The following is a 15271-nucleotide window of genomic DNA, read 5'->3' as shown; positions in this document are numbered from 1 at the left end:
TTTTTGCATTCGTTTTGAGTCTCCTTCTGATTTTGTCGGTTGCACGGTCAATTGAACAGAAGAGAAAAAAATATGAAGAAATGTGCACAAACAATGCAAATTAAGAATAAATTACGGCGGCGTTCGTATATAACGAACTAACAATAAGCCATTCGGCACAATTATGCAAATCATACGACGATCAGATGGTGAATAATGATGATTTTCTCGACTTACATGCACAATGGCCACAATGACTCTTTAAATGGATTAATGTCCGATTTGCGCTTTGCGATTAGCCAGAATCGGCTTCACTTCTATATTTGACGTCGTTTTTTTTCTCTCGACATATTCACTTCAAGAGCATCACTTCAAAGTCGGTGGTGTGTGTCAGCCATACAGAAATGGGCACACCAAACGGATGTTTATGTGATCATCACAAGCGATCCGCATGTTTACACGTGCAATGAATTCGCACCGATCGGAATGAGTTCAAATGAAATCTCTGTCCTTATTAGTTTGTATTGTTGTCGCAAACACTGACCAAAGTGAAAATTCAATACAATATTGAAGCGCACATTTCAAGTAGATTCATGAATGAACGTGAATTTTTATTCAACGTATGAATTTTGGCACTTCAACCAAACCGAAAACTATCCGAAGCAAATAAAAGTCCATGACAACATGCTGGCGTAGAAAACATCTTACATTCATTTCCTATCTTTTGTTGCAATATTCTTCGAAGCTTAACAATAATTCCTTCCTCAAGAATGTCATTCAAATGGGTTTTTTCCGAGATTTTACAAACAACTGAATGGAGAGGAAAGAAAAAGTGTCGGAAATACACGTAATGGGTAAAAAAAATTACGGCTCTCGTAAATTGAACCACCTAAGTGTAAACTAGTCGACAGCAGGTTGGAATGTTGAAAGAAAAGGTGAAAACAGACAATAAAGAATCCTTCAGACAAAATGGAAACCAATAATTCCGAATTAAAAAATAACAAACGAAGACAATGGCCACTGGTTGCGTTGCAGTTGTTTGTGATATTTTACCGCCGAGAAGTCTGCGCCGGCGGCTCATCGTATCGCACGTTTTTTCTTCTTCTTCAAAAGATAGAAGAAGAGAAAATGAAAGATTCGATGTGCGTCCAAATGGAATGCATTCGTTATAGTATTTGACAAAAGGTGCATAATGAAATGGAATTTCTATTGTTGAACGGATTGCGGAAGCGGCTCTACTAGATGAACGAACAATAAAAAAATAAAACACCTTATTCATTAGATTCGTTCTTCTTTTCGGTTTCGTTCATGTCTTTTGTGCATTTTTCAACCGACTGAGATGTGCAATGCGTGTGGGTGGTTCAATATTTGCAGCGTAGCGCAAACTAGGTGTTATATACGCATATTTGTGTGTTTCTCTCTCTCCCTCTGCTTCTCCATACACTTACCGCCTTCATTATTCGCTATATAGAAAACGTGTCATCATGGCTCTTTCGGCATCACTACATTTCGTACAAACAATACGCACGCAGAAGAAGAAAAAGAAAGAATGAAAATCTCCGAATGTAATCAAAAACAGGCTTAAAAATGCTCCTTGCTTTCATCTCAATGTCGAATTTACACAAAAAAAAAAGAAGACACACAAAAAATCACATTCATTCATACGTTAGTTGAATGAAAGAGATTTGTGCGTTTTGTTGCCGATTTGTCTCTGAACTGATATTCTCGGAAAAAATTAATGTATAATTTTTACACGTCGAAACTGGAATTAATTCGTTTGTTCCACATTTATTATGTGACAAAATACGTCATAAATGGCATCAGAATAGAACAGTTTTTTTAAAAATGTGCTATGTCAATTTCGAATATAAATTCCATCGATGGATCATCGCAGTCGTTTTTCTCATTTTAGAAAAAAAAGAGTCTTTTGAAATCAAATGAAATTTGAGCTAATGATCGTTTGTATTCTCGCTCGATTTCACCGTTTATTTGATTTGATAAAATTCCATTGTTGTTTGGATCTATTGAACCACATTGTGAAGAATTTACCTGTTATTCCTTCTCCAACTGGATACTGGTTTTTCAACGATGAAAATTGCAATGAAAAACACATTCAAATTGAGGTAATTGTCTGCTTTAAGCACTCGATTAATATCTCTCTCTTTTTTTTCTCTTCTTGACTTGATGAGCACTTGAGATCAAGGTAGTAGACCTAGAGGTAGACGCTTTGCTGTTTTATACATAATGCATCGTGTGATCCAAAGAGATTCGTTATTCAAGGACCGACGAATTTGGGCACAACCAGATTCTATCCGAAGTGAGATGCACGAACAATGTAAAAAAACATGATTGTGCGTTGTGAATTGGATCTGATTTTACTTCTTAAAAGCAGATGAAAAAAAGGTCGTCTTTTGATTCGATTGTATTGTATGCATCAGAAGAAGAAATCAATTGCATAAAAATATGGTGTGTCTGTGATGCACGCGCGTATGTGTATGTGTGTATGAATAGTATTAAATGAAGAGCGAGAGAGAGAGAGAGAGCAGCAAAAATCTCCTCAGGCCACGTAATTTTGAGTTCGTTTTACAAAGCTGCTGATGTCGTCTTGAATTGAAGAATTAACCGTCTGGGTAGACAGTGGCGCTTTAACATAATTCATATTATACAGAGAGACAGATATATATATATATAAAAGTTATGAGCGCTTGATGCGCGAACACACGTATCATTGCAAGCGCAGCAAAGGCAACTAGGCGAAATGAATTTATGTGCCATATTTAGTCAGCAAAACTAATAAATACGTTTTACTTGCTTTATTATTACAGAACAACAAGAACTAGCACAAGATGTACCAGTGCTGCAAACACAAGAAGAGGAAGAAAAAAATATGAAACGTAAGTAGAAAACTTTTTTATTTTTAGATTATCATCGGGGTTTTTTCCCGCAATTTTTCGTGTTTTATTTCATATTTGCTGCAAGATATTTTTTCTACATTGCTAATGAGATTCTTCTTTCGATTTCTCTCTCTCTTTTATGGTTGATGCCAATAGATTTTGGTGCTCTGTTAACCACACGCACATCGTATTTCTTGAATCGTGAGGAAATTAAAACGCCTTACGTTACTAACAACCCATTAAATATTATTGCAACCGGTCGTTTTACGTTCCACAAGAAGAATTTGTATTTCTCATTTTATGTATCGGAACGAGCAAGCCGTCCACGTGCCATTCAATTCATCGATGAAACTGGTCATATTCTCGAAGAAATCATTTTGGTACAATCGAGCAATATATTCAGCGTCTATCAGAATGCAACCGGAAAAGTTTGCGGCGTATGGAGACGCGTTCCACGCGAATATCGACGTCAATTGCGCGACGAAGAGATGAATGTTGTGTTGTTATGGGGTTCAAAATTACATGCTGAACTCGCATTGGCTGGCAAAATTTCAAAGTATCCAGCATTATCAAGTGAATTGTTTACATCGTTGCTTGAGGCACCATCTGACAAAGGTGTTGTTCTGAAAGAGCTAAATGGAGCCGGTGGAACGGCTGTTGTGTCAACAAGCAGCGGTGCAACATCATCGATTCATTTAACATTAGTTTTGAATGGTTTATTCCTTAATGAGAGTGCCGATGTTCCGCTAAATGTTCGCCTCGAAATAGCCGATAAAAAGCAAAAAGTTCTTCAAGATACGGTCGTTGTAAAAAAATCCAATTATGACTATAATGTTATTGAATTCTCATCGCCGGTAACGACACAAGATTTACGATCATTGACTCGCGGTAAATTGAATTTGATTGTGGAATCACGACGACGACCAGAAATTCATATTCAAGGATCGATTTTAACGCGAGCAACATGCGAGATTTATCAAACAGTTTTAGCACCAACAACAACCGAATCGAAAACAACGACCAGCGGATTAGCATGGGCTTATATGAATCGTGACGGTGCTCTTGTTTACAACATTTACACGGACGATTTGAAATTGCAAGAGAGCCCGCTCATCACATTGGTTGACGATAGCGTTAAGCGTAAAACTGATTTAGAAGATTTGACACCATCGCTGAGTTTTAACAATGCAATCGGTGTACTTGATCGAATGGGTCCACGAGTTTTGGAACCATTGTATGCAAACAATTTAGCCATTAATATTGCCACGGAAAATGAACAGAATTTAATACGAGGACGATTGATTGGAAGACAATTAGCCGATGCACGTGACTCAGAAGAACCAATCATTTTAAAACGTTTGGACTCGAATGCACCGGCACATCTAGTTGGTATGGCATGGGTTGCTGTTGATAACGAATGTACACTTCACTATGAAATCACATTGAACAGTTATAATGCACAACAGGGCCTTGAATTATACTTGGAGGAGAAACCACTTGAGGCCATTAATGCACCAGTTACGACAAAAATTTTAGAAGAATTCAAAGGCGAGTATTTGGAAGGTTTCGTGATGGGAATGTCAGCATATGAACTATCAAAATTGGAGACAAGCGTGTGTTATTTACAAGTTAAAGCTAAAGAGAGTGGCACACATTTATTGAAGGGTAAATTGAGATCGGTTAAAATTCCAATTCAATGCACAATGCCCGGAATCGATACGAATCGAGTTGGTGATTTAGGCCCAAATGATCATACCGATAATAATGTACCAACCGATCCAAAATGCTATCATTCGGGCCGATTTTATGACGAAGGCGAACAATGGCAAAATGGTTTGGAAACGTGCAGCATGTGCGCTTGTATTTACGGTCGAGTGAAGTGCGATAAACTAGAATGTCCGCCGTTGGATTGCAAAGAGGGTGAATTACGACCACCGCGCAAGGGTGAATGTTGCCCATCTTGTTCACGTGAGTATTTTTTTGGATTTTACGATTTTACGTGTTGGCGTTTTACTTATGAATTTACTTAAATAAATCGATTTCATTCACATATAGCGAAAGAAATGGATATCAATTCGAATGTAACACGTGGTTGTCGTTTGGGTGATCAATTCCATGCAGCTGGGTCATCATGGTATCCATATCTTCCACCAAATGGATTTGATCGATGCGCCACTTGCACATGCAATCCAATCACACTGGAAGTTAAATGTCCACGCGTACAATGCCCCCCGCTTGCATGCTCAGACAAAATTGCATATCGTCCGAATAAAAGCGCTTGTTGCCGGAAATGCCCCGAGGTAAGAATACGATTTTCGAAGAAGTTTCTATTCCTTCACAACAACTTGTTTACTAAAAAAATGGAATTTAATTTTCAGGTGAAAGAAGCACCAGTGGAGAAGAAGGCACACGATCCCGAATTGATGGGTGATCAAGGCACAAAGAAAGGTACAATCAAATCGGTCGAAGAAATTTTATCACATGGAGGTTGCAAGATGACAAACAACTTCTATGAAAATGGACATGAATGGCACCCAACAATTCCGTCGCACGGCGAACAAAAATGCGTTAAATGCAGATGTAAAGTAAGTCATCGTCGATAAACATGTGAAAACTTCTTTCTTTTTGCAAACCAGTCCATTAACATGGGATGTTTCTTTCTGATTACAGGATTCAATCATAAAATGTGATCGCAAGCGTTGTGCTCGTGCAGCCTGCAACAAAAGTGCGGCACGAAATCGTCTAAATGGACTAACACCATCACCGCTCCATGAAAATGCCGATGATTGTTGTTTATCACAATGTCGTTCGCGACGGCATCAAAAGCAAAAGCAACGTCAGCAACGAGAACGACAAATTGACCGGCAACAACAAAGATCCCCTGGCAATTCAAAGAGTTGAACGCGCCAATCAAGTCATCCATCATTATATATGTACTAAGCCAAATTTTTTTTTCTTCAGAAAACGAACAAACAAGCAATTTTCACATTAAAAATTGAATCAAATCTGAACAAACTAAATCACAGGAATCTGCTGTAGAACAAAACGTTTAAAAAAAATTCAAGAGACAATTCGATTTAGGCAACATTTTCATCATCTTTTCATTTAAGAAATGCACACAGACACATAAACACACACACACACACCCACATCCATACAAAACAAAAAGCAGACACACACACATACCGCCACACAAACACTCACACCAAACAAAAACTATATTTTTTAGTTTTCCTGTTTTTTTTAGCTTTTAGAAGACAATTACAGAGAGACACTTGTGTTTTTTTCATTTTGAAAGAAAAAAGGTTGAAAAGCAATTGGACAAATGATATGAACATTTTTGATGCATGATGATAGTTATTATGCTTAAATAAAATTAAATAGTTTGAAAATAAACGAAAAAAAAAGAATTGATGAATTGAAACCGCTTGCTAAGATCCGACACAAACTCGCACATAAAAATAAAACAAGCAAAATTTCCCATTTTTGCCAAACTCTAGTAATGTTGAGTTTTTCATCTAAATTAGATGAAAAATTTCATAACGAATTTCAAATTGTTTGTCACTTGTGCACACTCTATTTATTCCGATAATACGGTCGGCAAAAAGGGATTACATTTTTTTTGTATTATTAATTTTTGTGTGCGCGGTTGCTAGTCGAACGGTTCAGTTTGAATAGTGATAGTACGCATTGTAAGCAGGTACACGCGCTAAATAAACCAAGAACAATAATTAGCATTGTATATGTGTAGACGACTTTTTTTTTGTATTTAACATCAATTTTTTTTTCTTTGTTTTTGTTTTGCAGTAAACTTTAAAGCAAAATAAGAATATATAACTCACACATGTGTAATATAGGATTTTCTATTTAAAAAAAATGAAGTGTAAAGAGTTGGACCAATGACTTTAGAGAGGAATTTTGACAAACAAATAAAAATAAATGATAAGCCACTTGTCATTTCTTTAATTCGGAAAGATTAAGTTGCACATGATTTGTCACGTAAATTTTGTACTTGATCAAAATGCCAAAAAATTAATTAATAAAATATGTAAATGTTTTGTTGCTCATTTCATTTTGGGAATAACATACATAAATCGAAATTAGTTTTTTTTTTCAACACTTACAAATTGTACTGTATACTCCCTTCTCACTCATTCTGAAAACAGATCTAACTCAGTTTCAATTGAATCCACACACACACACACACCGTCAACGAGCAATTTTCTTTTAAATAATCAAATTATGTAATTTAGAAAATCGAAGGTTTTAGTCATTTTTGCGCGCGGAGACGGTCGAAATGTTCCGATAGTTAATCGATACAAGCAATTAGAGCGATTTTTTTTCGAAAGAACAATGGAAATTAGCTTATAATCATAATTGTGTTTCATTTAATTTATAATATTTTTAAAAAAAGCAAAAGTGCGCTTTCGTACTTACTAATTCAAAATGAGAAATAAAGTTATCATTTTTTTTTTGCGAAAAACAAACTAAACAATAACAGAGTTTTTATCGTCGAAGTATGTCTAGAGCGTTCATTAAGCATCGGATGAACATAATTTGCATAATGTCTTATTATTTCTGGCTTTTATCTGGATGGGACTTGAGACATTTTTCTTAACATTTCAGACAAATTAAGCTTCGAAAATATGATAAGAAATGCAAAAGGGACGATATTTGAATCTGAAGGTAAAGAATTCTTGGTATTTCTTCTTTTTAAATGCTATCTACCAAGAGTCTTAGTACTTCAAATTATAATGATGCTTTTGATTATAACTTTATTAAATCGAAAATTGGCTTAAAATGCTTGAATCACTCAAGGTAAATGTCCACATTATGTACAAGGTAAGTAAAAACCTCTTGAGCTTGATGCTTTTCTCCAATTCTCATTTTGTCCATCTCGTGCGTTAGAGTTTCTTCATAAATAAATTTAAATTCCATTGTTTTGGGATCATTCATGTCATCAGCAACTTAAATATTTATATGAAAAGCAATCATTTAACACAATTATTTCATTACTTGAAAACAAAACCGATTTTAATAAGCAAATTCAAGATATAAACAATTATAATCGTTGTAATGATTCAAATTGCCGAAAGTAATAGTATACCTTTCACAACTCTTATCCATATTATTAAAAACCAAAAAGGTCATCCAAAACAAATCAGAATAAGAAAATTATTTAAAATGACTCAAAACACGGTGCTACGCTTCACTAAAGTAGCACACGTTATTTTTAAATATTTATGAGAATGTGCCGTTATTATACGTTTTTGAATCCATTTTAATCGCACTTCCGATGAAATTATATGCTTACGTTTGCATGATTTCATAAAATTCACTTTTCACTCTCGGCTGTTATCTAGTTAATTTATATTTTCAAAATTGATTAAAACAATTTCGGAAGCACAATTCAGACTATTAACAACCATTAAAATAATGAAAAATAGCACGTGACAACAACCAATGTATACGAAAATGTTTAAGTCATACATAATGAAAAATGAAAGAAATAGATACATATAAAAATGCATAAAAGATTCGTGAAACGAGTTTATGTTAATAGTTATATTTTGACATCCAAAATAAACAGACCTTCTAAATAATTTCAAGTATTTGTTACAGTGTGTTATCATTTAAAAACTATTTGAATTATGAAATCCTTGGATTTGTTGATTATGTATTTCCGCCGCTTAGGAATATTTCAATCAAACTCGAATATTTGGGACAAAACCTACGGTGTCATAGCTAGATGTATATTTTATGGAATGTCCATTGCAATATTGGAATCGTGTTTGTGGTATTTTGCATTCACGGCTCAATTATTTCGTGAATATGTTGAATGCTCCTACTACATAATACATAGTGTAACACTTTTCTTATCGTGGTACACGATTTATATGACGAACAACAAAAGGTTTCTCAATCATTTAGTGGAACTTGAGGCAATAATCGGAACCAGTAAGTCTTTTAATTATACGCGTGTGGTGAAAGTTTCATTTGAAAAAAATAATAATTACTCAATAGAAATTCAGAACAATGTCGGTCGACTCATCTACGAAAAAGCTGATGACCAAATGGAAATGATGCTCAAAATGTACAATAAAATCGCAAGGTCTTTGATCATCTTTATGTTTAGTGTGCCGAGTATTTGTGTGTCACTTGTCAAGTACTTTTTCTTGGGTCATTCAAAGGAGTCGTTTTTATTAATTTTCCCGGGAACGTAAGTGCAATCAATCATAATCAGAGGCGAATGGTGCTAGACTTTTAAAATTCATTTGTCTTTAAGTTTTCCATTCAATCAGCAAACACTGACTGGTTATTTGACGGCATATTCAATTCAAGTATTGGCGGCACTTACCACAGTATATATTTTATTGTGTACTATGGGTTATATCGTTGGAGTTTGTTTTTTCGTCTTGGCTTTTATTTCGGACATTAAAAGGCAACTATTCAAATTGAATACAGAACTGATCGAAATGGATCCCGATAAGTTAACGCGTGAAGATAATATTAAACTGCGAAGGAAATTGTACGAAATTATGGAATTTTATTTTGTGGTCAAAGAGTTAAGTGCAAATACCCACAATTGTGCGATCCAATCTAATACATTGTCTTCTTTCATATCCAGTTATATGGTTAAGTTCTCGAATGATGCTCGTGGTCTCATTTTCACTTATATTCTATTTGCGATCATTACGTTTGGAAGCTTATTTTTGCAGATGAATGAAGTAAGTGGAATAATTTTATTTAATTTTTTCGATTCTACTTTTTATTTTGAGACGTCTTCAAGTCTTTTGCGGATGCAGATTTTCTATTCATCCTGAAAGTGATGACTCCGACATCTATGGCAATAAGTTTACTGTACATATTTTGCTATACTGGCGGCAAAATAGTTGAACGATTTGAAGAAGTCGGACATACAATGTACCAAATGGCATGGTACAAGCTAAATTTGAAAAATGATATGGCCATCTTTCTTGCACTCACTCAAAAGGAGATCCATCTTGAGGGGCTCGCTGGTGCCAAATGCAATTGTGAAGTTTTCAAAAAGGTTAATTTTTCTACTTTTATCATTTGTACAACACATGTATGAAGTGTAATTTTATTTTCTCATTTTCAGATTGTGAGTGAACAATTTGGATTTTTTTATACCATCATATTATTAATTTATTTATACTTATTATATAATTACCATATATTATGGATTTTTTTAAGGTTAACAATACTTTTCAATACTACATGTTTCTGCGAAAATTTTATTAGCACTTTCAGTCAATCAAAAGTTCTTCTTTTTTACAACTTCTCGAAGATGGAAGAACACTTTGCGATGAATATACAACGATTACACCTAGAACAGTTTCAATAAAATGAGTCTTATTCGTTGAGGTGTGCAAACTGGTGCAACTTTTACTTTGCTCTATAGCAATTAAATACTATCTTTTTTCGCGTCAATTTTTCATTTGAACTAAATGTTTATGAAGGGTTCAGTATTTATTTCTGAATTAGTGTCTTGAATGGTGTCAAATAAGAATAAAAATGAAACTCTATTTTGTTGTTTTGTTGTTTATTTCAATTTTTGTATCAAAGTATCAAGTGACAAAATGTTGAGGAAAGTTGGCAAAATCCTATCCACTTTTGATCTTTACCTCATCCACTTCTTGTCTGCAAATTGGACACGTTGAATATACTGAGTCTCGTGGCATATCTTCCCACATATCCCAACAAGAATGACATATTTCCCGATGATTACATGGTAGTAAAAGGGCATTTTTCTCATTTTCAAAGCATAATATGCAATCATCGCTGTCTTCCGATACACTTTTATCTTTTTCAAGTGCCTGAGTCCCCAAAAAGATTTCGTGTTTGGAAAAGTTGCCAATTGCACCCCAGAAAACTGTGTTACGATTTATTAACGAAAGGCCAAATACATCTCCATCACAAACCCAGTCATGTCTACCATACACACCGATTATATAATCAAAATTTATTGGTTGAACAGACGTTGGTCCATTACTTCTCAATACGGTGCCATTGCCGTTTACACTCACTTTGGCCGCCATAAAAAGTCGCTTAGTAGATGTTGCAAGATGAATGAAAAATGCAACTAAATGCTCATCATTTATAGCAAGTAAGTTCTTCTCGGGCTCATATTTTACGTATATGTCCATATCTCCAATTTTATCCCATATTCCAAACATTTGGGAGGTATGAATAACTTGAACATAGCTAGCAATTCCTTTCTTGATGGTATTCTTTATTCTTGCTCCAATGGGAGGTGATCTCAAAGGATCCAAAGCTATTTGAAATCGATTCATTCGTTAAGAATACATTTCTCTATTCAATTTGGTGAAGCTTTGCATAGAATACATACCCAATAGCAATCGGACCTTTTCGCTGGTTTTTTCAAACAAGTATTGACAAGTTCGGCTGGCAATGTGTGCACCGAATCCAAAACCAGTCACATCAACTTGTGACAAATGTTTTAGGCATGACCTTTTATACCATTTGATATTAAGACAATTTTGTCGTACTCCCAATAACAAATCGCGTGTCATCTTTGCCGCATATTCAAGTCGTCGTGTTGCCACCATTTTACTTAAAATAAGATTCATGCTTAAGGGTTTCGATGAACTTTTTGAATATGCATACGAGACGATACAAATATTTTTTTCGGATGCCTGGTACCATTCTGAAAAGTATAAAATTGCAATTTTATAATGTAAGCCTTGAGCCTTGAGTGAGTCACTTTATAATGCATGTAAATCACACAGACACCTAATGTGTTTTTGAAGGAATTTAAATTAATTTTTTTACAGCTGTTTCTTAGAAAACCACAGAAAAATGAAGAAAGAGATGGAGAGAGAGAAAAAATAACGTACCTTTAGCAAACGCATAAAGCAGATCTATGAAAAATAAACGGTATAAAATTACATGTTTGATTGAAAGAGCTTTAGAATGATAAAATGTTTGGGAGTTTCATCAGAATGGAAAATTTACCGAATGAAGAGTCGACTGTATACATAAAATCATGAAAAAACAACGATAGATCCTTTCCATTAGTTAGTCGTTCAACTAAAGCTGACGGAATGCTTCCATTTACATCAGTTATGTAAAATTCGTGTTGTCTGCAAAGTAATACGGATGAGTTAAAGGAAAATGAAAACAGAATAAAAAATCCAAAACTTGGAATACTTACGAATCTGTTGTTATACACGAAAATTTAATGGGATCTCCTTGATATACGAGTTCATCAATATTAAAATCATCGCCTGTTATTGGCATTGAGTTCTTCGAAGAAATGGCACCACCAAAAGCACCATTACGCTCGCTTAGAAATACTGCACAAATGACCGTATACACGAAAATAATCATTTTTTCGTTTATCTTTTGTCACTTTGCTCCAAGTATTTTCATCAAAACTGAATACAACCGAATTTAGCGATCGCACTTTATTAAACAGTGCTTTCATAAGGACGATGTTTATAAGAGATAGAAATGATTGTTCGACATTGAACTTATTTGAATTGCCAACTAAGCACATCTGTGTCATAAATTTCTCCATAATAAATGACGTAAAAGAATAATAAAATTTTCTCTAAATTCATTATAAAAGATGATACAAATTCGTAAACAAGTAAATCATTAAGCTGGTGAACATTGAAAATTGATGAATATATTCATAATCCAATTTCAAGCACTTTTTCATAGCGAATATTTGTAATTTTTTATAATTTTTTTGTTGTTTTTTTTTCAATTTTTTTTTACTTCAAATAAAACGTTATTTATTTTGAATGCTGACAATTTGAGATTATCTATCAAATATGTTGGGTCCCGTTAGTCATTCTTTGCATAAAGTTTTCGAAAATCAAGGAGTAATTCAAAATATTATATGTTATTCATTATCATAAAAATGGACTTTATTTTAATCGGAAAATTTCCATTTTAAATAATCAATTCAGAAATATGAACAATTCGAAGCGAAATGGTGTTCAAAGTGCAAACGTACCAAAAACTTAGTTTATGACTTCCACTTCAGTAACTTTGCGTGTACAAAATGGACATGTTGCGTTTAATCTCCTTTCAGCTTTCCACTTTTTCCAACAAGCAATACAAGTGTGCTTATGTTTACACGGGTATAAAATGGTATCTTTCTGATTTTCGCAGCATAATATGCATATATTGCTATCTGGGTCGTTCGATATATTCTCTTCTTTTTCAACATCTTGAGTCCCCAAAAGGATTTCATCATCAGCATATTTTCCAAGTCCCTCCCAGAACTCTTTACCACGTCTCTTCAAAGAAAGACCAAATTTATTTCCCCTGTGAATCGGGTTCAGAGCAGCATATACACCGATTCTGCATTCATTATCCGACAATGTCCTACCAACATATCGCCACATATCACCCTTTCCATTTTCACTTTGAGACGCCCACATGTTAAGTCGCTTAGTTGATATTCCAACATGTATGAAAAATGCGAGTCCATGTTCATCATTTAAGGAAGTCAAATTTTTCTGTTTCTCATATTTTACATAGATATCCACATCTCCAATTTGGTCCCATATCCCCACATTTTTGGAGGTGTGAACTACTTGAACATAATCAGCAATACCTTTCATAATGGAATCTTTTATTTTTGCTCCGAAGAGGGGCGTTTTTATCGGATCTAAAGCTGTTTGAAATCAACACATTTGTTAAGGTACTTTCTTCTATTTAATTTTCATAATGTGTGAATAGAGTACATACCTAACAGCATTCGGACCCTCTCGCCCGTTCTCGTGAACAGGTATTGACAAGTTTTTCCAGCGATATGCGCACCAAAACTAAAACCACTGATATCAACCTGTGATAGATTTTTGAGACATCGTCTTTCCGGCGTTTCTAAACATTTTCCACGTACATTAAACACCAAATCCCGTGTCATCTTCGCCACATATTCAAGTCGCCCAGTTTTTACCATTTGATTTACAATAGGATACATTTTTAACACTTTAGATGTACTTGTTGTGTAGGCATACGAAATAATGCAAATATTGTTGTTGGATCTTCTGGACCATTCTAAGGGCGGAAAAATCATAAGACTCAAACAATTGTAAAAATGAAATTGAATTGATATTTTACACAATTATTTATATTAAGAGAAACTCACCGTTAGCAAATGAACGAAGTAAAACTATGAAAAGAAAGTGTTAAAAATAAAAAATATGAATCAAGTTTTGTTGAAAAAATCATTTCGTTTTGTGTTGTTTAATTGAAGGATTATGTTTACCGCATGATGAATCTACCACATTCTTAACGTCATGAAAAAACAACGATAGATCTCTTCCATTATCTAGTCGATCAACTAAGGCTGAAGGAATGCTTCCGTTTACTTCAGTCATGTGAAATTCAGGTTGGCTGAGGTGTAATGGGAATGCGTTTTGGAAAGAAATGAAAAAAAAAAAAACTTGGAATACTTACGAATCAGCTATTATGCACGCAAATATAATTGAATCTCCTTGATATTCGAATTCATCAATATTAAAATCGCCACTCGTGCTTGCCGTAGAAAAGCAACCACCGCCACCGCCACCGCCACCATGACATCCATTTAAAAATGCCACAAAAACAAGCGTGTACAAAATCATTTCAATATATTTTGAACGAAACGACCACTGAGTCAAGCGAAATTAAACTAACTGTATTCTTTGAAAACGGAGCCTATTTATAAGGAAGAGTGAGAGAGAAATGATTATTTTTCTGAGTTGGACTGCCAACTAAGCTCATTTTAAAAAACAGAATTTTTCAATGACACATCTGTTTTTATTCCAATTTACAAGTATACCTATCATCAATATCAAATGAATTCTTAAAATTTTTCATTTTTCTTATATAGGACACGTGTATACATTTACGTGTTATTATCAAGTACAGTAATTGAAGTTCAGAAGAATAAGCAATTTGAGTTAAGTTTTGTTAAAAATGTTTGGATTGAAGAGAAATTTGTGTAATATTTCTCTTCAAATCCAATACGAATTTTTTCATACCCAAAGTGAATTTTGTATTGCTAAAGCAACGTAAAGTATTTCATCAGTTTTAGCTGATAAGCTAAATAATGTAAAACGCCTATCGTTGTTTTTCCATGGTGTTTCGATTTCTGATGTTGCAGCATCATATTAAACATGTTTAATACAAATTGTATTATACAATAGAACATTTTTGTGATTTTCGAGATTTTTTTTCGAATTGTCGATTTGGCAGGCTGGCAAGTGAATTGAAAAAATATTAGATCCAAAGGTATTTATATGACGGCTAAGCCAATTCTACGAACTAAAAGTCAAGATTGAAAGTTATGCAAACGAGCTGAGACACTGAGAGTGCTCTCTAAGAACTCAAAACATTCGAGAGTTTGGAAAAAT

At 34.2% G+C, this 15271-nt stretch overlaps 3 protein-coding genes across 8 annotated transcripts in view; 1 reads left to right on the top strand and 2 right to left on the bottom strand.

Annotated features, from left to right (window-relative positions):
- The window catches only part of LOC116343572 (dorsal-ventral patterning protein Sog), a 71441-nt gene extending 65422 nt beyond the window's left edge, over positions 1-6019 (top strand). For all 6 annotated transcript variants that reach the window (XM_031771717.1, XM_031771719.1, XM_031771721.1 and 3 more), the window contains 5 exons: positions 2805-2873; positions 3030-4841; positions 4929-5173; positions 5252-5458; positions 5544-6019. In XM_031771717.1, the coding sequence (XP_031627577.1) occupies positions 2805-2873; positions 3030-4841; positions 4929-5173; positions 5252-5458; positions 5544-5774 (2564 nt within the window). In that variant the 3' untranslated portion in view covers positions 5775-6019. The remainder of the gene's footprint in view (positions 1-2804; positions 2874-3029; positions 4842-4928; positions 5174-5251; positions 5459-5543) is intronic.
- Positions 6020-10416: 4397 nt separating this feature from the next.
- LOC116344188 lies at positions 10417-12343 on the bottom strand. The gene is made up of 5 exons (XM_031772622.1): positions 12070-12343; positions 11871-11998; positions 11753-11776; positions 11245-11562; positions 10417-11169 (listed from the first exon to the last, which is right to left on the bottom strand). The coding sequence occupies exons 1-5, from the start codon at positions 12243-12245 to the stop codon at positions 10499-10501; spliced, it is 1317 nt and encodes a 438-aa protein (XP_031628482.1). The 5' UTR covers positions 12246-12343; the 3' UTR covers positions 10417-10498.
- A 418-nt stretch (positions 12344-12761) lies between these two features.
- Positions 12762-14539, bottom strand: LOC116343978. Its single transcript, XM_031772324.1, has 5 exons — positions 14334-14539; positions 14143-14270; positions 14023-14046; positions 13620-13931; positions 12762-13545 (listed from the first exon to the last, which is right to left on the bottom strand). Exons 1-5 carry the CDS (start codon positions 14498-14500, stop codon positions 12887-12889), a joined length of 1290 nt encoding a protein of 429 aa, XP_031628184.1. The 5' UTR covers positions 14501-14539; the 3' UTR covers positions 12762-12886.
- Between the last annotated feature and the right edge of the window lie 732 nt (positions 14540-15271).

Source organism: Contarinia nasturtii, unplaced genomic scaffold (assembly GCF_009176525.2).
Source record: "Contarinia nasturtii isolate CC-2019 unplaced genomic scaffold, AAFC_CNas_1.1 Cnas_scaffold_1037, whole genome shotgun sequence".
In the NCBI taxonomy this organism is placed as follows: domain Eukaryota; kingdom Metazoa; phylum Arthropoda; class Insecta; order Diptera; family Cecidomyiidae; genus Contarinia; species Contarinia nasturtii.
This window is presented reverse-complemented; position numbering and strand designations above follow the sequence as displayed.

Coding starts and splice junctions, on each gene's coding strand:
- LOC116344188 (XM_031772622.1), bottom strand. CDS start 12,245: ATGATTATTTTCGTGTATACGGTCATTTGTGCAGTATTTCTAAGCGAG. Junction 11,999..12,069: donor TCGTGTATAACAACAGATTC/GTAAGTATTCCA, acceptor ATTACTTTGCAG/ACAACACGAATTTTACATAA. Junction 11,563..11,752: donor GCTTTATGCGTTTGCTAAAG/GTACGTTATTTT, acceptor TATACTTTTCAG/AATGGTACCAGGCATCCGAA.
- LOC116343978 (XM_031772324.1), bottom strand. CDS start 14,500: ATGATTTTGTACACGCTTGTTTTTGTGGCATTTTTAAATGGATGTCAT. Junction 14,271..14,333: donor GCGTGCATAATAGCTGATTC/GTAAGTATTCCA, acceptor ATTACACCTCAG/CCAACCTGAATTTCACATGA. Junction 13,546..13,619: donor GAGGGTCCGAATGCTGTTAG/GTATGTACTCTA, acceptor GATTTCAAACAG/CTTTAGATCCGATAAAAACG.